The sequence below is a fragment of the Nomascus leucogenys genome, chromosome 18 (assembly GCF_006542625.1).
Source record: "Nomascus leucogenys isolate Asia chromosome 18, Asia_NLE_v1, whole genome shotgun sequence".
Lineage (NCBI taxonomy): Eukaryota > Metazoa > Chordata > Mammalia > Primates > Hylobatidae > Nomascus > Nomascus leucogenys.
Genome location: NC_044398.1, coordinates 101,197,720 through 101,221,865, shown reverse-complemented (window position 1 = coordinate 101,221,865; position 24,146 = coordinate 101,197,720). Strand labels below are relative to the sequence as shown.

Here is a 24,146-nt window from a genome sequence, read left to right as displayed (position 1 = left end):
TCTTCAGCTGTCTTCCACCATCACTCTTCTAAAACATTAGTGTCTCATCTCGATAACGAAACAATGTCAGTGCATCCTGAGAGCATCTGGCTCACGTCTCCATTCAAGGCTGTGCACATTTAACCAGGCTGTTTTAAATATTAGACTCTTTTATCAGATCTTCCGACCATCCACTTTCTGCTGCTCACAGACCTTGGGTTTCAGAGAAAAGGCTCCTAGATTTCAATGCAATCCATTATCTTCTGTGGACACATGAGACAAGCAACCTATAGGAGGCTTTTTTCTCTTTTTTCTTTTTTCTTTGCTTTAAAAAAAATCTTTTGCTGGAGTTTGCTTCACTAGTAGGAAAGCTGACACCTGTGTAGACAGGTTGTCTGCACCCACTCACAAATTCATTCATGCGTCACGTGCTTTTTGGAGCCAGCATTGCCCTAATCTTTGAGGAGCTCACAATTGGAAGGGAGGGGAGTATCCACGCGGTGGAGGTCCCCAGTGGCTTAGTTAATTTGGTTCGGGGTTAGGAAGTAGAGTAAAAACAGGGCTTGGTTTAGCACTGCTCCCAAGTTGCTGACATTTATGTTTACTAATCATCCCTTAAAAAAAAGAATCAGGAAGCCGGGTGCAGTGGCTCATGCCTGTAATCCCAGCAATTTGGTAGGCCGAGGCGGGCAGATCACCTGAGGTCAGGAGTTCAAGACTAGCCTGGCCATCATGGTGAAACCCCGTCTCTACTAAAATACAAAAAATTAGCCAGGCGTGGTGGCACATGCCTGTAGTCCCAGCTACTCAGGAGGCTGAGGCGGGAGAATCGCTTGAACCTGGGAGGTGGAGGTTGCAGTGAGCCGAGATCGCACCACTGCACTCCAGCCTGGGCAACAGAGCAAAAACTCGGTCTCAAAAAAAAGAAAAAAAGAAAACAAAAAGAAAAGAAAAACTTTCTGGCCCCTGGCCTGAAAGCCCCCTGGAAGAACATCTGCCATTTGCTCTAACTACATGTAAATGTCCCAGTCTCTGGAATAACCGCTGCTGAGAGGTTCCCTTTGACATTTGCAGGGGAAGAATCTGCACCCACATGTTCAGCCCGTCCTGCTCTCAGCGGTTTCCCTCCCGTGGGGCCTGCGTCTGGCCTGCCCTGGCCCCACAGGTAATGCCCCCGACCCGGAAGGCACTGTGGACCCAGATGCACAACTGACCTTGAACACAGCTGAGTGACATCAGACCCAACATCAGGCGCGGAGCTGTTTGTTCTGTTGGAGAACATTCCAGAGGTTCCAGAAGCCGGCAGGGCTTGGGGCTCACCCGTGTTTCTGTGCCAGGAGCTCTCTCCAAGCACCTGCTGTGACTCAACTCAACAAAGCTGCACTGAGCACAAGCTTGGGTCAGGCCCCGTGAGGGGGTTGCTGCCGTGGGGCAGAGAACGAACTGGCGCTGCCTGTGCCTGGTGGGCAGAGCCCGGGTTGTCGGAGGCACTTTCAGAAGCTGGGTTCACTCAGTCTGTTCTGTCATGGGCTCAATGGGCCCCCTTGGAAAGTTCTCGAGTGAGGGACCCATCACTGAGGGTGTGCTAGTGGCGCGATCTCGGTTCACTGCAACCTCCTCCTCGCAGGTTCAAGCAATTCTCCTGCCTCAGCCTCCTGAGTAGCTGGGATTACAGGCGTGAGCCACTGCACCTGGCCTACACGGCTTTTAAGTCTTACCTTGTGTACCAGAGAAGAGTCAAACAAAGCAAAATTAGCAGCAGAAAGCACCCTCTTGTTTCTCTGTACACAAGACCCAGGTGTATCGCAGAGCAAACACGGTGAAAGTGTGCACACTCGGGAAAGGCTCAGGAACTGACATTTTACCAAGGTCCCTGAAGGGGCAGAAAACAGGCCCGGACAGGCACAGATGTCAAAAATGATTGTCAGGAATCAATGGGAAAGCGTGTTTGTGTGGCGCTATTGGCATCTGATGTGTTTGTTATAATTGGCTCCCGCCAGCCCTGTCTCCTTTATTAATTGCACATATTCCTCTTGACGAAAGGGACATGCTGATGGCAGCGACGTGGGCTTGAAGATGAGGGTGCCTTTCGATCTAAGCCTAAAGTCACATTTGTGACCTGAACCTAAGACAGAGAGGAGCCCAAAGGTCACTTCTCCAGGAATGTCTGGATGGGTGACTTATTGGAGCCACTCACCTAATTGTACCACCGTGAGGTAGCCACATAGTGACAGTTTTCTTGGGTCCCTTAAATCATGATGCTCCATAGGATGACTCTGCCTGAAGCCCTCCAGCAGCTGGAGTTTCATTCTGCAGACAAGGAAAACAAGGCCGTTCCAAGAACTTCCAGAATTCAACCACTCAATCCACCAATGAATGCTAAGATCGTGGGCTCAAGTTCAAGGAGAAACAGGATGTGCACATGATACCAAAGCATCAAAACAGAAACAGTGATCTGGCCGGGCGGTGGCTCACACCTGTAATCCCAACACTTTGGGAGGCTGAGGTGGGCGGATCACCTGAGGTCAGGAGTTCGAGACCAGCTTGGCCAACAAGGCAAAACCCCGTCTCTACTAAAAATACAAAACTTAGCTAGGCGTGGTGGCGCATGCCTGTAATTTCAGCTACTCGGGAGGCTGAGGCAGGAGAATTCCTTGAACCCAGGAGGCGGAGGTTGCAGTGAGCCGAGATCGTGCCACTGCACTCCAGCCTGGGCGACACAGCAAGACTGTGTCTCAAAACGAAAACAAACAAACAAAAAAAACATTGATCTTCTTTGAGGCTGGGCACAGTGGCTCATGCCTATAATCCCAACACTTTGGGAGGCCGAGGCAGGAAGATTGCTTGAAGCCAGGAGTTCAGGACCAGCCTGGACAATGTAGCAAGACCCTATCACTACAAAAAATACAAAAGTGAGCTGGGTGTGGTGGCAGGCGCCTATAGTCCCAGCTACTTGGGAGGCTGAGGTGGGAGGATTGCCTGAGCCCAGGGAAACTGAGGCTGCATTGAGCTGAGATTGCGCCACTGCACTCCAGCCTGGGGAACAAGGAGATCTTGTCTCAAAAAAAAAAAAAAGAAGAAGAAGAAAAGAAAAGAAAAAGTGTGACTGGGCACGGTGCCTCACGCCCGTAATCCCAGCATTTTGGAGGCCATGGCAGGCAGATAATCCGAGGTCAGGAGTTCAAGACCAGCCCAGCCAACATGGCGAAACCCATCCCTACTAAAAATACAGAAATTAGCCAGGCATGGTGGTGGGCGCCTGTAATCCCAGCTACTCGGGAGGCTGAGCCAGGACAATCACTTGAATCCGGGAGTCAGAGGTTGCAGTGAGCCGAGATCGTGCCACTACACTCCAGCCTACGTGACAGAGCGAGACTCTGTCTCAAAAAAAAAAAAGAAAGAAGGAAAAGAAAAGAAACAACACTGTGTCTAGGTGGACCCAGGCAGTTCAAACCTGTGTTGGTCACGGGTCAACTGCACTTCATAAGAAAAAGGTTTTTTTATTTTATTTTGAGACGGAGTCTCGCTCTGTTGCCCAGGCTAGCGTGCAGTGGCGCAATCTCAGCTCACTGCAACCTCTGCCTCCCAGGTTCAAGCGATTCTCCTGCCTCAGCCTCTCGAGTAGCTGAGATTACAGGCGTGAGCCACCACGCCCGGCTAATTTTTGTATTTTTAGTAAAGATAGGTTTCCCATGTTGGTCAGGCTGGTCTTGAAGTTCTGACCTCGGGTGATCCACCCGTCTTGGCTTCCCAAAAGGCTGGGATTATAGGCATGAGCCTGTGTGCCCAGCCAGAAAAAGGTTTTAAAATGTTTACAAAAGAGAAACAAAAAAAGCTAGGCTTTCCCGTCACCTTCTGGAGAAAGCAGGCCACCTGATGTCAGTGACTTCCTGCACTTCATCCTCATAACTGCTCAATCGATAGCTACATCTTCATAGTAAATAATTGTGTCCGTGGGGCTTTATTGGTCTCCAGCATGGGAGTTGTCAGGACCACTTTCATCAGCAGAGCAAAACCATTGATTTTTCTACCCATCCGTCCAGGGCACAAACTGACCAGCTGCCGGTGGCCAGGATCAGAACTGGAGGCACTAGCCCCAGAACCCAGAACCTCTCCCAGCACTGGTCCCAGCCAGGGTGGATGAAACAGTCTCTACCTAGTGAATCGTATTCCGGTGCAGTGTAACTTCCAAGAAAGAGGCCAGGCAAGGCCAGGCGCGGTGGCTCACGCCTGTAATCCCAGCACTTTACGAGGCTGAGGCGGGTGGATCACTTGAGGTCAGGAGTTCAAGACCAACCTGGCCAACATGATGAAACCCTGTCTCCACTAAAAATACAAAAATTAGCTGGGCATGGTGGTACGCGCCTATAATCCCAGCTACTCGAAAGGCTGAGGCAGGAGAATCGCTTGAACCTGGGAGGTGGAGCTTGCAGTGAGCCAAGATTGCACCACTGCACTCCAGCCTGGGTGACAGAGTGAGACCCTGTTTCAAAAAAAAAAAAGGGGGGAAGTGGGGGGCCGGGTGTGGTGGCTCACATCTGTAATCCCAGCACTTTGGGAGGCTGAGGCAGGTGGATCACGAGGCCAGGAGTTCAAGACCAACCTGGCCAACATGATGAAACCCCATCTCTACTAAAAATACAAAAAAAAATTAGCTGGAGTGGTGGTGGGCGCCTATAATCCCAGCTACTCGGGAGGCTGAGGTAGAGAACTGCTTGAACCCGGGAGGCGGAGGTTGCAGTGAGCCAAGATCACGCCACTGCACTCTAGCCTAGCAACAGACCGAGACTCCATCTCCAAAAAAGGAAAAAAGAAACAGGCCAGGCACAGTAGCTCATGTCTGTAATCCCAGCAGTTTGGGAGCCTGAGGCAGGTGAATTACTTGAGCCCAGGAGTTTGAGGCTAGCCTGGGCAACATAGTTAGACCCTTTATCTACCAAAAATGTAAAAATTAGTCAGGCATGGTGGCCAAGCCTGTGGTCCCAGCTACCCAGGAGGCTGAGGTGGGAGGATTGCTTGAACCTGGGAGGCGGAAGCTGAAGTAAACCGAGATCGCACCACTGCACTCCAGCCTGGGCAATAGAGTGAGACTCTGTCTCAAAAAAAAAGAAAAAGAAGGAAAGAAAGGGTAAAGCACCTTTGGTCTAAAGAAGATCTCAGGGAATCACAGGAGGGTTGTTTTGCCATTTTTGGGGGACCTGAGCCCTGGAGGCCAGTGAGCACCAGAACACCGGCCGGGGCAGCAGGTGGCCACGCTGCTGGCTGGAAGCACCAGGTGAGGCTGCAACCCGTGTGTGCACCGAGAGCTCCCGGCTGGCAAATGCACATTCTCACGACTGACTGTGAACCGTTCCTGACAGTTGCAATGTGTTCACGATTGCACTGTAGTGTTCTTAATCGCTTTGTAAATAGAACCTGTGTGTGCGTGCTGTGCAGGTGAACATAGATGGTGCCTGTCCCTGGGGAGAGCAAAAGAATTAAACCTCGGAGTTTGAGAGACATGCTCTTCTCCAGAACGCAGCCCTGGTGGCAACCCCAGGCGGCCGAAGGGACATGGCAGCAGCAGGCTGGGCCAACCACAAATATTTGCACAGGTGAACACTTTAGAAAAGGAAGTCAAATGTAGCATGTGGGTGGCTGGGGGGGAGAGGATGAGCCTCGTGGAGCCCCACACCCTGGGCTTTTGCAGGGAGCAGCCACAGCCTGTGTTCACACACAGACCCAGCAGCCAGCTCCCGTTCACCCCACACACCAGCCACAGACAGGCCAAGGTCACCCGTGGCTTTGTGTCGTGGAGCTCAGGGTTAATTCAGACCCAATGGCCAGGCACAGTGGCTCATGCCTGTAAATCCAGCCCTTTGGGAGGGCAAGGCAGGAGAATCACTTAAACCAAGGGGTTCCAGACCAGCCTGGGCAACATAGTGAGATCCCATCTCTATAAAAATTAAAATTAAAAAGTATCCAGGCTGGGGTGCAGTGGCTCACGCCTATAATCCTGGCACTTTGGGAGGCCGAGGTGGGCAGATCACCTGAGGTCAGGAGTTCAAGACTAGCCTGCCCAACAAGATGGTGAAACCTGATCTCTACAAAAATACAAAATTAGCCAGGCATGATGGCAGGTGCCTGTAATCCCAGCTACATGGGAGGCTGAGGCAGGAGAATCGCTTGAGGCAGAGGTTGCAGTGAGCCGAGATCACGCCATTGCACTCCAGCCTGGGCAACAGAGTAAGAGTCCGACTCAAAAAAAAAAAAAAAAAAAAGGGAGCTGGGCGTGGTGACATGTGCCTGTACTCCCAGCTACTCAGGAGGCTGAGGTAGGAGGATCGCTTGAGCCCAGGAGGCCGATGCTGTAGTGAGCTGAGTTTGCGCCACTGCACTCCAGCCTGGGTGACAGAGTGAAACCCTGTCTCAAAAAAACAAAACAAAAAAAGGATGGGCTGGGTGTGGTGGCTCAAGCCTGTAATCCCAGCACTTTGGGAGGCCAAGGCGGGTGGATCACCTGAGGTCAGCAGATTGAGACCATCCTGGCTAACATGGTGAAACCCCATCTCTACTAAAAATACAAAAAATTAGCCGCGCGTGGTGGTGGGCACCTGTAGTCCCAGCTACTCGGGAGGCTGAGGCAGGAGAATGGCGTGAACCCGGGAGGCGGAGCTTGCAGTGAGCCGAGATCGCGCCACTGCACTCCAGCCTGGGCAACAGAGCAAGACTCCATCTCAAAAAAAAAAAGGGCCGGGCACGGTGGCCCATGCCTGTAATCCCAGCACTTTGGGAGGCCGAGGTGGGTGGATCATTAAGTCAGGAGTTCAAGACCAACCTGGCCAAGATGGTCAAACCCCATCTCTACTAAAAAATACAAAAACTAGGCTGGCGCGGTGGCGGGCGCCTGTAATCCCAGCTACTCGGGAGGCCGAGGCAGGAGAATCGCTTGAACCTGGGAGGCAGAGTCTGCAGTGAGCGGAGATCGCGCCACTGCACTCCAGCCTGCGCAACAGAGCAAGACTCCGTCTCAAAAAAAAAAATGAATTGTAAAATGTATGTTAATATTTTAAATGTTTTTCTTTATTTAGAATGACATTAAGTAGCGAACAGAACCACCATGACAAGCTGAGAGAGGAACGAGAGAAGGAAAAAGGGATCGTGGAAAAAGGGCAAAGCTTTCTATGTTAGTACCTTTCACAGCACTTTTTTTCTGATTTTTCATTTTGCACTAGGCCCTGAAAATTATTTATGTAGCCAGCCTTGGATATAATTCACACACACAAAAGCTCTTTGGGGCTTTTTCTTTTCTTTTCTTTTCTTTTTTTTTTGAGATAAGAGTCTCACTCTGTTGCCCAGGCTAGAATGCAGTGGCACAATCTCAGCTTGCTGCAACCTCAGTCTCCCAGATTCAGGTGATTCTTGTGCCTCAGCCTCCTAAGTAGCTGGGATTACTGGTGCGTTGCCACTACGCCCAACTAATTTTTGTATTTTTAGTTTCACCATGTTGGCCAGGCTGGTCTCAAGCTCCTGACCTCAAGTGATCCTCCCACCTCGGCCTCCCGAAGTGCTGGGATTACAGGTGTGAGTCTCCACACCTGGCCGTTCCGGGCTCTTTCTGAGCTCACCGAGAGTCGGGCAGTGACCTCCCCGGGACCAGGGGAGTCCTGAATATGCGTCCTTTGGCTCGTCCAAGGCTTGCCAGCAATTCTGGGCCCTTTGCCGTGCTCTCCCCAGACCTGCATGCATCCCCCAACTGTGCATCCCGACAGGGCCAGCCAGTGATGGACACCCTAGAACTCCTGATCACCTCTGCACAAGGGGGCTGCCCCCCTTCCCAACCAGAGTCCAGACAGTGAAACCAGGGGCCAGTCTCCAGATGCTTCTCCCCAAAAACCCGGCCTGCTTGGCAGGAGTCCCCTCCCCTGCTGCGCAGCTGTGCATCCACCCTCAGCGGGAGACCGGCTTTCCATCAGACAGGCCGTCGTCCTCCCTCGTGGGAGACAGAAAAGACCATACATAGTATCTGACCGTGCGAGGCTGTCAGGTCCAGCCAGCAATCCTCCTGCACGCAGGGCCGGCTCCCAGAGTGCTGGGAGCAGAGACCAGGAGAACAAGATCCTCAATTGTTCTCTGTGGCCCAGCGGTGGGGCTTGCTTCCTGTCATCAGATCACGACTGTTCTCTGCGGCCCCACGGTGGAGCTCGCCTCCAGAACACTTGTCTATGAGCCGGGCGCGGTGGCTCACGCTTGTAATCCCAGCACTTTGGGAGGCCAAGGCGGGCGGATCACGAGGTCAGGAGATCGACACCATCCTGGCTAACACGGTGAAACCCCGTCTCCACTAAAAATACAAAAAATCAGCCGGGCGTGGTGGCGGGCGCCTGTAGTCCCAGCTACTCGGAGAGGCTGAGGCAGGAGAATGGCGTGAACCCGGGAGGCGGAGCTTGCAGTGAGCCGAGATTGTGCCACTGCACTCCAGCCTGGGCGACAGCGAGACTCTGTTTCAAAAAAAAAAAAAAGAACACTTGTGTAGGAATCCTGCTGGCAATAGTTTTGCATTAACTGTTTTGGTTGACCGACTATTTTCGGCGGCTCCTCCAGCGAAAAGCACACACAATGTGGCTGAGATTAGGCAGCATGAAAGGAATTCCTCTGCCTCCGAGCCAGAGTCTGGCTTCGAGGGGGAGGATCTTGTCCTGTATCCCTGGAAGCCTCAGCAGCGCTCGTTGTTGGCGACTGCATTAGAAGAGTCTCATCATTCCTCAAGAGGTGAAGCTGGCCGGCTCACGCCTGTAATCCCAGCACTTTGGGAAGCCGAGGCGGGCGGATCACTTGAGGTCAGGAGCTCGAGACCAGCCTGGACAACATGGTGAAACCCCGTCTCTACTGAAAATACAAAAATTAACCGGACCTGGTGGCGGGCGCCTGTAATCTCAACGACTCGGGAGGCTGAGGCACGAGAATCGTTTGAACCCAGGAAGCAGAGGTTGCAGTGAGCCGAGATCGTGCCACTGCACTCCAGCGTGGGCGACAGAGTGAGACCCTGTCTCAAAAAAAAAAAAGAGGTGGGGCTGAACGTCCCAGGCCCCAGGGCTCTGGGGCAGGTGTCGCCTGCAGGTGGCACATGCACCTGAGGGTCTCTGTGGCCTTGGTGGTCTGCCCTTTGTCCTGTCTCCCCCGGTGGCCACCATGCCAGAGTCCTCTGAGAGCCAAGACCTACCCCCAGCCCAACTGGAGATGCAGGGCTTGGCACCCTGGTCCAGAGGGTGGGGCCCTGCCTGTGAACCCCAGCAGACAGGCAGCCTCCAGGGGCCACCGTGGGCCGTGCCTGACATATCCATCCTCACCCACCCAGGGTTTTGACCAAACCTCTTTTACCCAGGCCAGCGTGCCCGGCACAAGCCATGCCCGCAAGTCACCCACGGTCTTCCCTGGACTCCCTGCCCCCGCCCTGGGAGACCATCAGTGGGATGGGGTATGGCAGGACCAGCCCTGCTCAGGGAGGGGCCGCCTCCCATCAACATGGGCCCAGCCCTGGGACCAGAATGAACCTGAGCACATTTCACATCTGAGACGCGTCCCCCGGACGGGGGCTGCGGTCCATGGTTTGGCAAGGGGCCAGGGCGACGGGAGTGAATGGCTTCCAGCACAGAGCCTTGGGCACAAGGCTGGTGTTGTGTGTTTTCTTAGATGCGGCATTTGTCCATTTGGCATCCATTAATCACAGGGCCAAACTAACAGCTACATTGTTTCCATCTTCCCTGCCCTCCAGAACCTGCCTCTGAACCACCTCCTTATCTAACTCTCACACCACAAGCTCATGTCCCCTGTCCTCAGTCACCAAGGGCCAAGCACCAAACAACTAGGGAGAGCCGAGGTCCCAGAGCCCACCGGAATTACTCAGACTGACCAGCCCCGAGGCATTTCCCAGCCCTGCTCTGCCTTTCCCCTGGAAACCCCTAGAAAGGCTCTGACCTTGGCTCGCCTGGCTCCTATCTGCTCCTGAGCAGCCCTGGAGCTCCCTGCACCGGCCCCGGGCAGCCCAGCCCGGCACGCACCCTCCTCCAATTAAGTGCCTCACTTAACAACAGGCTACGGTCTGAAAAATGCATCATGAGGTGACTTTGTGTCATGAAAACATCACAGAGTTCACTGGCACAAATTTAGATGGCCAGGCGCCGTGGCTCACGCCTGCAATCCCAGCGCTTTGGGAGGCTTCAGGCAGGAGAATCACTTGAGCCCAGGAGTTTGAGACCAGCCTGAGCAACAGAGCGAGACCCCGTTTCTACAAAAAGAAAAAAATAGAAAAAATTAGCCAGGCGTGGTAGCACGTGCCTGTAGCCCCAACTACTCAGAAAGCTGAGGCAGGAAGATTGCTTGAACCCAGGACTTCAAGGCTGCAGTGAGCTGTGATAGCACCACTGCACTCCAGCCTGGGTGGCAGAGCAAGACCCTGTCTCTACAGAGAAAAAAGAAAAGGCCAGACGCTGTGGCTCACCCTGTAATCCCAACATTTTGGGAGGCCAAGGTGGGTGGATCACCTGAGGTCACGAGTTCTAGACCAGCATGACCAACATGGCAAAACCCTGTCTCTGCTAAAAATACAAAAATTAGCTGGGCATGGTGGTGTGTGCCTATAATCCCAGCTACTCAGGAGGCTGAGGCAGGAAAATTGCTTGAACCTGGGAGGCAGAGGTTGTAGCGAGCCGAGATCACGCCACTGCACTCACAGCCTGGGCAACAAGAGCGAAACTCCTTCTCAGAAAAAAAAAAACAAAAAAAAAAAGCCTATATGGCATAGCCTACTACACACCTTGGCTACATAAATTCAAATCTGGAGGGCGCATTTTGAGATGGCTGGTTTTTAACCTAGGTCTCTGGCCCTCATTCCCTCATTTCAGGCCCAGGATCTTCAGTCAGATGGATAGTCCTGAGAAAGAACCATCTTGAGGCAGTATCTGGAGAGAATTCTAAGTCAGGAAACAAAACTCTTGCCTTCAGAAATACTAAGCGCCCCAGCAGCCCAGTGGGGTTCAGATGTGCCCTGTGCAGTGTGCTGGGAAAGTGGGTCCCTTATGCCACCTGGACCAGCCCTTCCGTCCCCACTTTGCTTTTTTTGTTATTGTTGTGAGATGGAGTCTGGCTCTGTGGCCCAGGCTGGAGTGCAGTGGTGCGATCTCGGCTCACTGCAACCTCTGCCTCCCGGGTTCAAGCGATTCTGCCTCAGGCTCCCAAGTAGCTGGGATTACAGGCACATGCCACCATGCCTGGCTAATGTTTGTATTTTTAGTAGAGAGGGAGTTTCGCCATGTTGGCCAGGCTGGTCTCGAACCCCTGACCTCAAGTGATCCGCCCACCTCGACCTCCCAAGGTGCTGAGATTACAGGCATGAGCCACGTCGCCCAGCCCAGAATTTTTCTTAGCCAGCCTTCATCACCCCACCCCATTTTTCTGTCTCCCCTGCACCTTGAGGCACTGGCAGCCTGCCTGACTGGCATGGCTGGTCCCACTCCAGGGTGCAGGTAAACGTCATCTCTGCACCAGGCTCTCCTGCCGGGGCTCTCCCCAGCTTCAGCTCCCCGCCAGCCCTGTGCCGTGTCCCTCTGCAGTTCATGCTTTGCTTTCTTGGCAGCTGGGTGGTTCGCTCGTCTCCCCCAGTGCTGGGCCTCCTTGTGGTCCCCCCACCTTGCCCTGTGAGTTCTCAGAAGCACACACTCTAGCCCTGGGTGCCTGTTGGTGGAAGGAAATCCACTGTGGGGCTCTCTCAGCCACTGTCCCTGAACCTCCTCCCCTTTCTCCAGACCCTCAGTAGGATTCCACCCCGACCCCTAGAGCCTCGGCGCTGCACTCAGGAGCACAGATGAAGTGGGGGCTCACGTACTGGCCAAGGGAATAAGGCAGGCATGCAGGACACAGGAAGGGCAAGGTCAGAGCCCGAGAGCCCCTGAGGACACGAAAGGAGTCTGGGCCTCAGGAGTGGGGACTTCCTGCAGGGGGCGCTGGCGCTGGCCCTGCCCAGGGACACTGATGGCTCTCGGCTGCCCAGAGCTGCCCCCAGGACTACAATGGATAAAACAGAATAAAACAGATTCATCCAGGAACCCGAGGCTGCTCCTGCACCCCCGCCTCCCACCCCACCCTTTGGCATAAGCATTGGTCCCAATGACAGAGACCTCAGAAGTCAGCCCTTGCCAGTTTGAGAGGAACCTTCTAGAAAGGGGGCGTCCCGCAGAAATGAATCACCACATTCCTGAGGTCAGCAAATTTGCAGCCCCTCCCCGCACAGCTTCTGCAGGGACAGAGGAGACTAGTGTAGCAGCGGGCTGCTGTGGCCGCCCTGGAGAAAGCATCCCAGGCCTTCACAGGGTCCCCGGCCTCTCCTGGGCCATGGCCGAGCCCCTGCAGAGGGACCCGCGTGGAAATCACAACCCCGCAGCTCCTTAGGGGAACAAGGCGCCCGGGACAGTCTGGCAGATAGGAGAAGGGGCTCAGCCCTGGGGAGCCAGGAAAGGGGTGAGGACAGGAGCTCCAAGGGGACTCAATTCATTTTAAGTTACTCAAGCCCCTCTCACCTGTGGCCCGGCCCTCTCCTGGAGCCCGGGATCCAGACCATCTCGGGCTTTCGAGGGGCCTCTAGATCTGGCCACATGGCCCAGGGGAAACACGCCTTTCCCCAAAGTACCCCTCCTCCTGGACAAAGGGGACTCACAGGCGCTGCCCACCATGGCACCCCATAATCCAGGCTTCACCCCTGGAGGCCAGCTTCCCCTTCCCTTCCCTGGCTCTGCCCTGCACGGCCACACAGAGGAGCCTGAGAGGGAGGCATCCAGAGCCCGCTTCACCCTGACCCTCCAGCCCCATGCCCTGACCACATGGCGGGGGGCCCAGCCCTGGGCAGAGAGGCTGTCCAGAACCAAGGGCCCCAGGCCTGTCCCCCCACGGAGGACAGGGGTCAGCAGCCCCATCTAAGCTCTGAGGACCCCTGGGTCAGGCGATCAACCCAGTGAGGATGCCTGCCCCAGGGGAGGGAGGGAGCCAGGTTACCCCCACACGCCGACTCCCTGCACACGGGGGATCTCAGAGATCCCCAGGGTTGGGCCTCACAGGAAGTGCTGGTGCAGTGAGAGGTGGGCAAGCTGCTGGCCCTCTCTAGTCTCTTCTCTTCCTCTACGATGGGGCTTCATAAGCATTTTCAGGCCTGTGGAGAGGGTGGGCCCAGGGGCTGACCCTTCCCTGTCTCCCCTTTGGGGCTGGGTTGCTGGGGCCAGGGCCTGCTCAGGGCTGCCATGCCCGTGTGTGCAAGGCTCAGGGCGGAGAGCACGGCCACCTGTTCCCACCCACCCGTCCCGGTGGGCCAGGAGGGCAGGGGCTTTGTGAGAACCCTCGAGGCGGAAGCAGCCTCCTCCCCAGGCTTCTCCAAGCCCCCTCCTGGACTCCCAGGGCTGTGAGGACCCCAACCCATGGCCCATACCATCCTGGTCTGGCTGGGGTAGGAGGGCTGGAGATGGGCTCCCAGGCCCCTTCCCCCCCACTGGGCGGAACAGGAAGAGGGTAATTGAATCAGCGCTTCTCGCTCCATCTGGAACATTCCAACATGGAAAACCCACAGAGCAGCTGGGGAAGCAATTTAGGACTTTAATTAAAGGCCGATGACTCTCCCAGGGAGCCCCTCCCCACACACAGCCCATAGGTCCCCCCACATCTGCCCTCTGTGTGTTCAGAGGCCCAGCTGGGCACCTCACCCGCATGAGTGCTGGCGTTTAGGCGGAGTTCCCGCTCAGGAGGTGCAGAATACGCCAGCCCACCCTCTCCCCTTGCTGCTTCCAGAGTCTGCCGCCCCGGGCCCTGGGTTCAGGCCCCAAAGCCAGCCAAACCAGTGCCCCACCCCTCACAGCTCTGTGTCGGGAAGGAAACAATGGGGTCATTTGGTGGACTCAGAAAAGGAACTCTAAACGGAGGGAGGAAAGTAGCAGAGCCTCAGTGAGAGCAGCTGCCCCTCAAACGCTGCCTCCATCCCGTCAGCACCTTCTGCAGGGAAAGGCATTCCAGACAGAGGGAACAGCACATGCAAAGCCCATGAGGTTGGACAGGCCACGGCAGGTGGAAGGAGCTGGCAGGTGCCAGTGTGGCGGGCGTGCTGGAATGAGGAGCGCATGTAGGACAGAGGGGCAAGCCGTAGAGGGCTGTAACAGCTGTGATCTGGAGTTTGGTTTTCTTCCTAGAAGCAATAAGGGGAAAAGGTGGGGATCAGAGAGTTTTGAAACAATAGGATCTGGTTTATTCTGCGACGGCCCTCTGGCTGCCATCCGGAGAGCTCACTGTAGAACAAAAGAGGTGCCGGGATGATGGTGAGCAGCCCCTGAAACAGCCCAGGCACGAGAAGGGTGTGTCCAGGAAGAAGAAATCCACATGCACTGGGCCGGGAACTGGGTCACCAGGGGCCAGGGGCTGTCCTGTCTTCCTTCCCACCCCCCAGGCCCGGGGCAGGCAGTTGGCCCAGTCTTCACAGAGGGCACCCGTGCAGGGGGTGGGGACAGAGCAGCCCAGCCCAGTGATGCCCTCCTGGCAGGGATCCGAGGTGGAGTCTGTTCCCTCTTCCCAAAGCTGCTGTCAGTTGGGCGGGCCCTTTCGAGGTAGGATGGAGGCTGTGCCTATGACTTGTCCACATCTGGGTCCACATGTGCCCACCACGTTGCCACTGCAGTTGCTGGGTGGGTGCTTGGAGGGGAACTCAGAACCAGCCTCCAGCCCTGCCTCTGTCCTGGCCTGGGATGGAGGGGCCTGTGGGAAGTGCCTGCCCCTCAGGGCAGCTGCAGAGCAGAGTGTCCACTGGACCCAGGAACTAGCAGAAGTGGGGGTGGGTGTCCAGATGGCAGCCCCTCCTGCAAATCCTTCCTCACTGCCTGCATCCCTGGGCCCCAAGACAGGGAGTGGCTCCAAGTAGCTGAGAGGCAGAAAGGCCATATCAGGGCCTGTGGGACTCAGTGGGGCTGTGGAGACCACAGCTAGGCCCCGTGACAGGCCTGGGGCTAAGCCCAAGCAGCCCCGGAGGTCATCGTCAGGGCAGCCGGTGGGCACCTGGCAGACAGCACGTGGCCACGAGCAGGTGAGAGTCATTACTGGGGGGACCCTCCCGCTCCCAGGACACAGGGGCGGACAGGGCACCCCAGCCTGCCTGAGTCTGGCCTCAGTTGTGAGCGGGCAGCTGGACTGCAGATGGCCACTGATTCCAGCCCTGTCCCCAGGGGAAGGCACAAAACAAACACCTCGGAACAGGGGCAGCAGGGGCCTGGGGGAGTGGGTGGGGCCAGAGAGTGGGTGGGGCCCGAGAGTGGGTGGGGCCTGAATGGGTGGGCCTCTACTGGGAAGGCTAGGAGGCTATTAATCATTGCCCCGTGCACACACCCAACACTCGCTGACCTCACCAACACTCAGGCAATTCCACAAGGCTCCAGAAGGAAGCGTCCACTGCGCACCTGGATTCCGGATGAGCCAAGGGGGTGGGTGCGGACCCGGCTGTAATCCTGCCCCACCACTCCACAGAGCGGCCTACAGCCTCAGTTTCCTCATCCTGAACATGAGGACAGCCCTGCCCAGCCTTCCAGGGCTGAGAAGAGAGCCCAAGCACGGCCCCCAGCATCACTAGGGCTAAACTGCATGTCGCTGGGCAGGCCCTAAGCCTCTCTGAGCTCACAGGCTAGACCTGACCAGGCACAGCGCCCACCTCTGAGGGCGTATAAAGAATGAGTTTTGGCCGGGCGCGGTGGCTCACGCTTGTAATCCCAGCACTTTGGGAGGCCGAGGCGGGCAGATCACAAGGTCAGGAGATCGAGACCACGGTGAAACCCCGTCTCTACTAAAAAATACAAAAAATTAGCCGGGCGTGGTGGCGGGCGCCTGTAGTCCCAGCTACTCGGAGAGGCTGAGGCAGGAGAATGGCGTGAACCCAGGAGGCAGAGCTTGCAGTGAGCCGAGATCGTGCCACTGCATTCCAGCCTGGGCGACAGAGCGAGACTCTGTCTCAAAAAAAAAAAAAAAAAAAAAGAATGAGTTTTGGGCCAGGTGTGGTGGCTCATGCCTGTAATCCCAGCACTTTGGGAGGCCAAGACGGGCGGATCACTTGAGGTCAGAGAGTTCGAGACCAGCCTGGCCAACATGGTGAAACCCCATCTCTACTAAAAATACCAAAAAAAATTAGCTGGGCATGTTGGCACATGCCTGTAATCCCAGCTACCTGGGAGGCTGAGGTAGGAAAATTGCTGGAACCCGGGAGGTGGAGGCTGCAGTGAGCTGAGATCACACCACTGCACTCCAGCCTGGGCCACAGAGGGTGACTCCGTCCTAAAAAAAAAATTAAAATTGGCAGGGTGCGGTGGCTCACGCCTGTAATCCCAGCACTGGGAGGCCGAGGCAGGCGGATCACGAGGTCAGGAGATAGACACCATCCTGGCTAACACGGTGAAACTCCATCTCTACTAAAAAAAAAAAAAAAAAAATACAAAAAATTACCCAGGTGTGGTGGCGGGCGCCTGTAATCCCAGCTACTTGGGAGGCTGAGGCAGGAGAATTGCTTGAACCCGGGAGGCGGAGGTTGCAGTGAGCCGAGATCGCGCCACCGCACTCCAGCCAGGGCGACAGTGTGAGACTCCGTCTCAAAAAAAAAAAAAAAAAAAAAGTGCGACACAAGGCACACAGTCAGTGCCCAGTGGAGTTCGCTGGTATGGTTATCACATCCCTGGAAGCGGCGCCTCCACCCTCCAACCTCGAGGTTTGTGGAAAAATCTGGGTCCAAGCTTTATATCTTAAATATTCCTCTCTGCCCAGCATGTATACGCAGCCCGCTCTGGCCAGGTGAGCGGGTGTCCATCGAGGTGCTGAGCATCCCCAGGGCGCCGCTCAGCCCCAGCCGAAGTCCTGGCCCGTCATCTGGTAGAATTTGCGGTTGAAGGGCCGGTAGAACTCCTGCAGGCGCCTGACCACGGCCTGGGGCACGCGCGGGTGTGGGCGGCCCTTGGACTTGCCCAGGCAGCGGGGACGGCTGCCGCCCTGGGCCTTCTTGAGGCAGGGGAAGCCCTTGGTGGCGTTGAAGTAGAAGTGCTTGTCCGTGACGACCCGTTTCAGGCCCAGGAAGTCCTGCACGCGGCCGACCTCTCCGGCCGGGTCGCTGACCAGACGCTCCCCGCTGACAAACAGGAAGTGGGACAGGGGGAAGTAGCGCAGCCAGTGGTGCAGGTGCTGCGCGTACAGGCCGATGCGGACGGCGCTCCAGGCTGTGTCCACGGGGCCCAGGCCGTGGCGGAAGGCCAGGGCGCGGAAGCTGGGCAGGCCCGGGGTCTTGGAGAGCGTCTGGGCGTAGTCGGAGATGGCCCGGATCACGGGGTTCCGCACCACCACGATCAGCTTCGTGTCCGCGGACATGGCGTGGATGCGGCGGGGGGCCTCTCGCGTCACGAAGTAGCTGGGGGTCTTCTCCATGGTGATCTGCCCGTCCAGGGTTCGGGGCATCAGACTCCTGACGGACGGGTGCAAGGAGAGGGGGCCTGAGCCTCCCCAGCCCTAGACCGGCCCCCAGGGGCCCCGGACTAAGGCCCCCTTATGCTCGGGAAGCCCAGGCCTCCAAGGCGGGCAAGCCTTCCTCCCCGCTCGGGCCCACCCCTCCTAACGTGCGTGGCTGGGCAGCCTAGAACATGGACTGGGAGGGTGCCCAGCCCAGCGCCGGCCTGCCCCGCCTGCTGCTGCACTGAGGATAAGAGGGTGATGGTCGCTGGCGGGGAGGCCCAACTTGCTAGTCACCACCCACATATCTTCCCTGTGCAATCCCTGCCGTCCTCCCCTCCAGAGCCAGCTCCCTCCTACCGGACCCACACTCTCCCGGAACTAGGCTGCCCCCAGCTCCTTTCTCATCTCAGACCAAGTACCCTGAGGCCCACACGCCTAGACCACTCGAGGTCATCCTTGCAGTCAGTGGCTGACAGCATCCCGTAAATCAGCCCTTCACCAATTACTGACAGTATATCCTCACCAAAAAGTAGTCCTCCCTGCTCCCACCCTCCCCTGATGTAATTACATCTCTTCCCATCTTTATTTATTTTTTGAGACAGAGTCTCACTCTGTCACCCAGGCTGGAGTGTAGTGGCACAATCTCGGCTCACTGCAACCTCCGCCTCCCAGGTTCAAGCAATTTTCCTGCTTCAGCCCCCAGAGTAGCTGGGATTACAGGCGCACGCCACCACACCTGGCTAATTTTTGTATTTTTAGTAGAGACGGGGTTTCACCGTGTTGGCCAGGCTGGTCTCAAGCTCCTGACCTCAGGTGATCCGCCCGCCTCGGCTTCCCAAAGTGCTGGGGTGACAGGGGTGAGCCACTGCAGCTGGCCTCTCTCCCGGTCTTTAATTGTAGCCCTGTGAATTCTCATCAACCTGGGCCCAGACTCAGGAGGCCAAAAAGTCACCAGCATAGCCCAGCACATGTGAGGAAAGTCGCAGACGTGGCAGCGCTGGCCTGAGGATCCTTCCCAAGAACGTGGGCCACTGTGGCCCCCTAGATCTTGCAGGTTGCCAAGGTGCCAGGCCAGGGAGGGGGCCTTTCTGAGATTCTCCTCATTCTGACACAGGGGAGGAGGGCACTGACCCAGTCCCAAGGTCCCGGGGGAATCAGCCGACCACAGCCCAGGACTGTCCCACCTGGGCAGAGAGCCCATTCTGGGTGCCCGGGCCCGGGCAGGCCCAGGCACCCCCAGCAGTGCCCCGGGCAGCACCTGCCAGCCAGGTAGTGCAGGGTGGGGTCGGGCAGGGCAGGGCGTGGCAGGTCAGCTGAGCAAACAGCTCAGAGGGAGAGCTGGGGAGGGCTGGGAACCAGGTCGATAGAAACACAGGAACTGTGTTAGGGAGGGGATGCCCTGCCGGTCACGCCCAGCCCTGCCTGCTGCTCTCTGAGGGGGCTTCCCCCACCCCTGCTGACAGCCCCAGGACTGGCCCCTGCCAGGAGGCTGACCTGCCAGGAGTGACCGCCCCAGACTCGAGCCCCTGGGAGGCAGGTCCTGAGTCCCCTTTTCCTGCTCACACCCCCGGGGAAACGCAGGCTGGGCCAGAGGCAGCTGCACAGACCCCCGCACTGGGGCGCTCAGCGGAGAGCGCTGGAGGTGGGAGGGAGAATGTGTGAGGACGGCAGCGGGAGAGAATCCAGGTTTCCCCCACAGCACCCACCATGAGTGGGGCAGAGTGGGGATGGGCGGCACGGGAGCATCCCCGCCCCGCAGAGCTAAGCCCTGGCCAGAGCTGGCCTACAGATGCCACCCGACAGGTCCTCCTCCATCTTGGTGACAGACGGAGCTGGGACTCCCTCCACCCAACCGATGCCACTTCAGAAGCAGCCACAGGGAGACTGGGAGGGGCAGGGGTGCTGGGGGTGAGCGTGGGGCTCAGCCCTCCCTCTTCCCACCTTGGGGGGCTGCCTCCTTCCAGCCCACCTGGAAGGGCAGTGTCGGTCCCAGAACCCCTGCACTCCCCACCCCACCTCCTGCAGCTGGAACCCGCGTGGGTACCACACCCAGCGTCCCAGGGACAAACACAGAGGTCTCGGTTGGTGGCGGTACCAAGGTCTGAGGCCTGGCAGCTCAGGGGCACCCCCACCCCTGAGAGAGGTCATGAGAAGGGGAGGCACGCCCCCCCACCACAGGACCTCGCAGACGATGCCCACAGAGAGAAACCAGGCCGGTGCTGGGAGGGGAAAGACCCCAGCCCTCATCAGAAGCCATTGCCTGCCTTTCCCCTCGGCCGGGAAGGAAGCCCCAGGCCCTTCCCTCCTGTCTCGGGCGTACCTGACCCCAGGCACCAAGCGAGACCAGGAGCCCACCCCTTTCCTTTCCCAGACGGCAGGCACACCAGTGACTCAATATCCTCCTCTTCCCGCCTGCTAGAGGGACCAGCACCAAAACAGGAATGTCGCCCTGCCAGGCCTTCTCTCCAAAGAGTCAGAGAGAGCTCTGTAGGGGAGGGAGTTCCCGGACCCCCTGCCGTGGAAGGGGAGTGAGAACACAGAGAGGCAGCAAGGGCTTTTGAGGCCCCTCTTGCACAAACCAGCTCAGAGACCGGAGATCTGTGGGATCAATTACTTTCCCTCCTCAGGCATCCGAGGCCTGTCCTAGCCCAGGTGTGGATGAGGGTGGGAGAGACGGGGGAGGAGGGAGAGGAGCAGGACTGGACCCCCGTGTGACAAACATCTGACAAGCTGCTCTGAGGACCTCCCCTCCCTGCGGAGCCCACCTCATCTGGTGTGTTTTTCCCTGCGGCTTTCATCCAGCCCTGGGCGACCCTCCCTCCTCTGTCTCAGCCTCCCTCCTCCTGCCCCACACCTCAGGCCTGGGACTCGCAGATGCCAAAAGGGCCTGGCAGATGCCAAAGCCAGAAAGTGCAGGGGGACTGCATCCCCCACAGCAGCCCGGGTCCCTCCCCGCTACATACTTAGACCCCACTCCCTGCACCCACTACTCTAGCAAACCAGGAACTAAGGGGTTCCCCTACCCACCCCGCTCCTTGCCTCCTCTTGCTTTTCTTTTGTTTTGTTTGTTTTTGAGACAGAGCTGCACTCCAGCTGACTCTTGTCGCCCAGGCTGGAGTGCAGTGGCGCGATCTCGGCTCACTACAACCTCTGCCTCCTGGGTTCAAGCGATTCTCCTGCCTCAGCCTCCCAGGTAGCTGGGATTACAGGCACCCACCACCACGCTTGGCTAATTTTTGTATTTTTAGTAGAGACGGGGTTTCACCATGTTAGCCAAGCTGGTCTCAAACTCCTGACCTCAGGTAATCTGCCCGCCTCAGCCTCCCAAAGGGCTGGGATTACAGGCGTGAGCCACTGTGCCCGACCCTCCTCTTGCTTTTCTAAAAGATTATGGTCAAAGTACAGCCCCCATTTGCCCCCAGACAGGGTACCCTTCCCAGACCGAGACCTTGGGGAGTCTGCGTGACCCCCCACACCTGGTAGACACAGGTGCTTCACCAGTGGGGGAACAGCTGAGCATGTGCTGAGCTCGGGGGCACTTGCGGGCTACGTCCCCAAGTGGGAGGCCCCTGAAGAGCCTGGATGAGCTGACTGAGGGTGGAGAGGAGGGAAGGAAGGCCTGTGGCCAAGGTCAACCCAGGACCCACCTGCCGAGGCCACAGGAAGGAGGGGTCACCGCCTGGAACTAGGTTGGTCACAGCCCAGTGGGAGCGGTGACCCAGAGATTCAGCTGGGGGCCCTGGCTACTCTGCTCGCCTCCCCGCAGCGGCACCCAGAACAGAGCTTGCAGGCACTGGGGGCCCAGCCCAGGGTCTCAAGAGCAGACAATGCTGCCTTGCAGTTGGGGAAACTGAGACAGGGTGAGAACTTTCAGAGGCTCACTGCAGGCTCGTAGCAGGCTGAAAGGACGGAGGCACAGGCACCTAGGAGCACACCAGCCCCACGTGGCCACGGCCCCTCGGAGAGCACGAGGACACCCGCAGTCAGGAAGCTCAGCAGGCCCAGCTGTACCTGCTCTGCACCGCCCAGTGAGGGGTCAGCACAGTCAGTCCAAGGGACAACCCCAGATTAATGGGGCAGAGGCTGCACCCACCCCTCCCCCTTCTAAAAAATGAGGACGTCAAGAGTCTACCAGAGCAGTCACTCTCCTGTACCCCCCTCCAACCCTGGGCATGTCAGTGTCCCCGGAACCCCACCCCCAGGCTAAAGAGCTGACTCCCAGGCTGGGCCTGGCCTTGGCTGCCTCTCATCCTCCCCAGACTGATCCCCCAGCGCTGGACACATGCCCAGGGCGGGCCTGGATTGGCCTCAGGAGCCTGGGCTCTTCCAGAACCCTCTAGGGCTAAACCCAATCCTAGCTTCCCCTGCGGCTCCTCATGGCCCAGCTCAGATCCCACCCCCAGTCTCTTTCTGTCAAAGCTCATGGGGCTCAGGGCTGGCTCTGAAGTGTTTACTCCAGTTAACTGCTCATCCTCAACCCAAAGCCCCTTCTGCCCTTCTCCCTCCCGCCTCTCCCCTCCTCCCCCTCTCGCCACTGCCCTCCTCCCCCACTTCTAGCTTGGCAGCCCCTCCTCCCCTCCTCCCTGCAGCAGGGATTAGGGATGCATTCTGACCCCTGCCTGCCGTCAGGGGAGTGAGGTCTCTCCCTGGAACCTGAGCTGAGGATGCCCAATTCAGCCAGGTGAGCCCCGGGATGGACTCCATGTCCCCTAGCCACCACCTGACTTCCCCAGCACCCCACACTGGCACCAGCCCTTCAGATCTTAGAAGCGAGCCCCCCTATTCTCACGGAGCCTCTCCCTGCCTGCCCTCCAAACCCAAGAGTAATTTTAGTACAAAAGGCAACGTTAACAAATAGGGGTAGGCGTCAGGGGAGGAAGAGGATCAGAGGATCGGGAACGGAGAAACTGGAGCACCTGGAGAAGCGTCTGGGTCCTGCCGCCCCCATTGACTCCCCAGGTGGCCTTGGGCAAGGTCCTCTCTGCAGGGGCTCGGTCCAAGCTTGGGGATGAGCAGCCACCAGAGCGGGCTGCTTCAGCTGGGGCTGCGTGCTCCCCACCCTCCACTGCAGCACCCCCACGTCCATCCTGGGTAGAGGCAGGACAGCCACAGAGCCCCATGCACAGGGCTGGACTCACCCTGGGCACTCACCTAAAGGCAGTCTCCTCCTTTCCAAAGCCCAGACTTTCTCCGGACTCCCAGGACCACCAACAAGGGTTTCTGTGCACAGACTCACGGGTCTTGGGGAGGAAGGACGCTTTCTAGGTGGCTGCCTGAAACCTGGAGGCCCCTCTCTACGGTACCTGGCCAGCGGTCGGTCACACCTGCGTGCCCAGAGTGACCGGGCGGGAGAGGCATTTCTAACGCTGCCAGGTAATCCCACGGGCTGGAAACGACCTCCGGGCTGGGATGGCACCGCCTCCCCCAGTACTGCTGGGTCTCTCAGCAGAGAGAACGGAACCGGGGCTTTCCCCATAGTTTTCAAAGTTTCAGGGAATCCTAGCCAAGTATCATTCCTTCTTCCGGAGCCGCGACCCCAGGTCAAGCCTGGGCCCCCCACAGGGCGGTCCCAACCCCACTGCCCGGAGCGCACCCCTGCTGCCTGGGAGGGAGGGTATCGTACCGCTGCTCCCTGGGGCGCACGATACCCTCCCCGGGAAGGCGCGGGTCAGGGCGGACGGGCCAGGGTGCTCACCGGTACCAGGCGAGGCCGCGCTCGTACCACCTGTCGAAGAAGTGGGGCTCAGAGCCCAGCGCGCGGACGTCGGGGTGCAGCCGCAGGAACTCCAGCAGGGCACGCGTGCCGCCCTTCTTCACGCCAACGATGAGGGCCTGCGGGAAGCGCCGGCGGCCGGGACCGCTGGCCATGGGCAGGCCAGGTGCTCCCGGGCGGCGAACGGAGCTGGACGGCTTGGAGGGCGCGGGGGCCGGCGCGGGGGCGCGGGCGGCCGGCGGGCAGCGGCCGGGGAGGGCGCAGAGGCAGTAGGCGCCGAGCACCAGGGCCACGAGCAGTAGTGGCGCGCGGGACGCTCGCGGAGCGGCCCCTTGCCCTGCCCCCGCGCCCTGACCGCCCCCGGCCCCGCCGCCCAGGCCGCCGCTACCTGCCATGGGGTCGCGCCGCTCCCAGGCCCGGGAGCGGGGGCAACAGGCGGGCGCGCATCTCGGCCCGCGCCCCGCTCAGCCCATGGGTGCCCGGCTTCTGCTCTGCGCCCCGCGGTCCCGCAGCCTGGGAGCGGGCGCGGGGCGGGGCCGGGGGCGGGGGCGCGACGCCCTCCCCCCCTCCCCTCCCCTCCCCTCCCCCTCCTCTACCCTCCCCCACCCACTCCCCCTCCGAGGCCACTGACTGGGCTCGGACCCGCCGGCAGCCGCCACCACCCAGGCGCGACTCGAGCTGCCGGGACCACCCGGACGCTCCTGCTCCGAGATCCCAGGCCCTGGCTCGCTTGACTTCCGCGTCTTCACCTCTGCGCAGGGAGGATGCGGCGGCGGTGGCCGTTCAGGACGCAGGGCAGGGACAGGGCGGCGCGCGGTCCTCGGGACCCTCTGTTTGAAGGCCGATCCCCTTCCCCCCAACTCCGGGACGTGCGCGGCAGGTGCATAGGCTAAGCCTTGGCCTGCAGGAGCGGGAGCCTCATCTCCCGGCCAAGGGGACCGAGGAAGCGCGTCGATCCAGACACTCCGCCTGC

The 24,146-nt window shown here is 58.3% G+C and overlaps 1 protein-coding gene across 1 annotated transcript; it reads right to left on the bottom strand.

The window, feature by feature from the left end:
• Positions 1-16,730: 16,730 nt before the first annotated feature.
• HS3ST6 (heparan sulfate-glucosamine 3-sulfotransferase 6) lies at positions 16,731-23,659 on the bottom strand. The gene is made up of 2 exons (XM_030798645.1): positions 23,156-23,659; positions 16,731-17,473 (listed from the first exon to the last, which is right to left on the bottom strand). The coding sequence occupies exons 1-2, from the start codon at positions 23,566-23,568 to the stop codon at positions 16,858-16,860; spliced, it is 1,029 nt and encodes a 342-aa protein (XP_030654505.1). The 5' UTR covers positions 23,569-23,659; the 3' UTR covers positions 16,731-16,857.
• Positions 23,660-24,146: the final 487 nt, after the last annotated feature.

Bases quoted from the DNA above. Each gene is read 5' to 3' on its own strand.
- HS3ST6 (XM_030798645.1), bottom strand. From the start codon at position 23,568: ATGGCAGGTAGCGGCGGCCTGGGCGGCGGGGCCGGGGGCGGTCAGGGC. The intron at 17,474-23,155 runs GTGAGCACCCTG...CCCGTCCGTCAG, and splicing joins CGCGGCCTCGCCTGGTACCG to GAGTCTGATGCCCCGAACCC.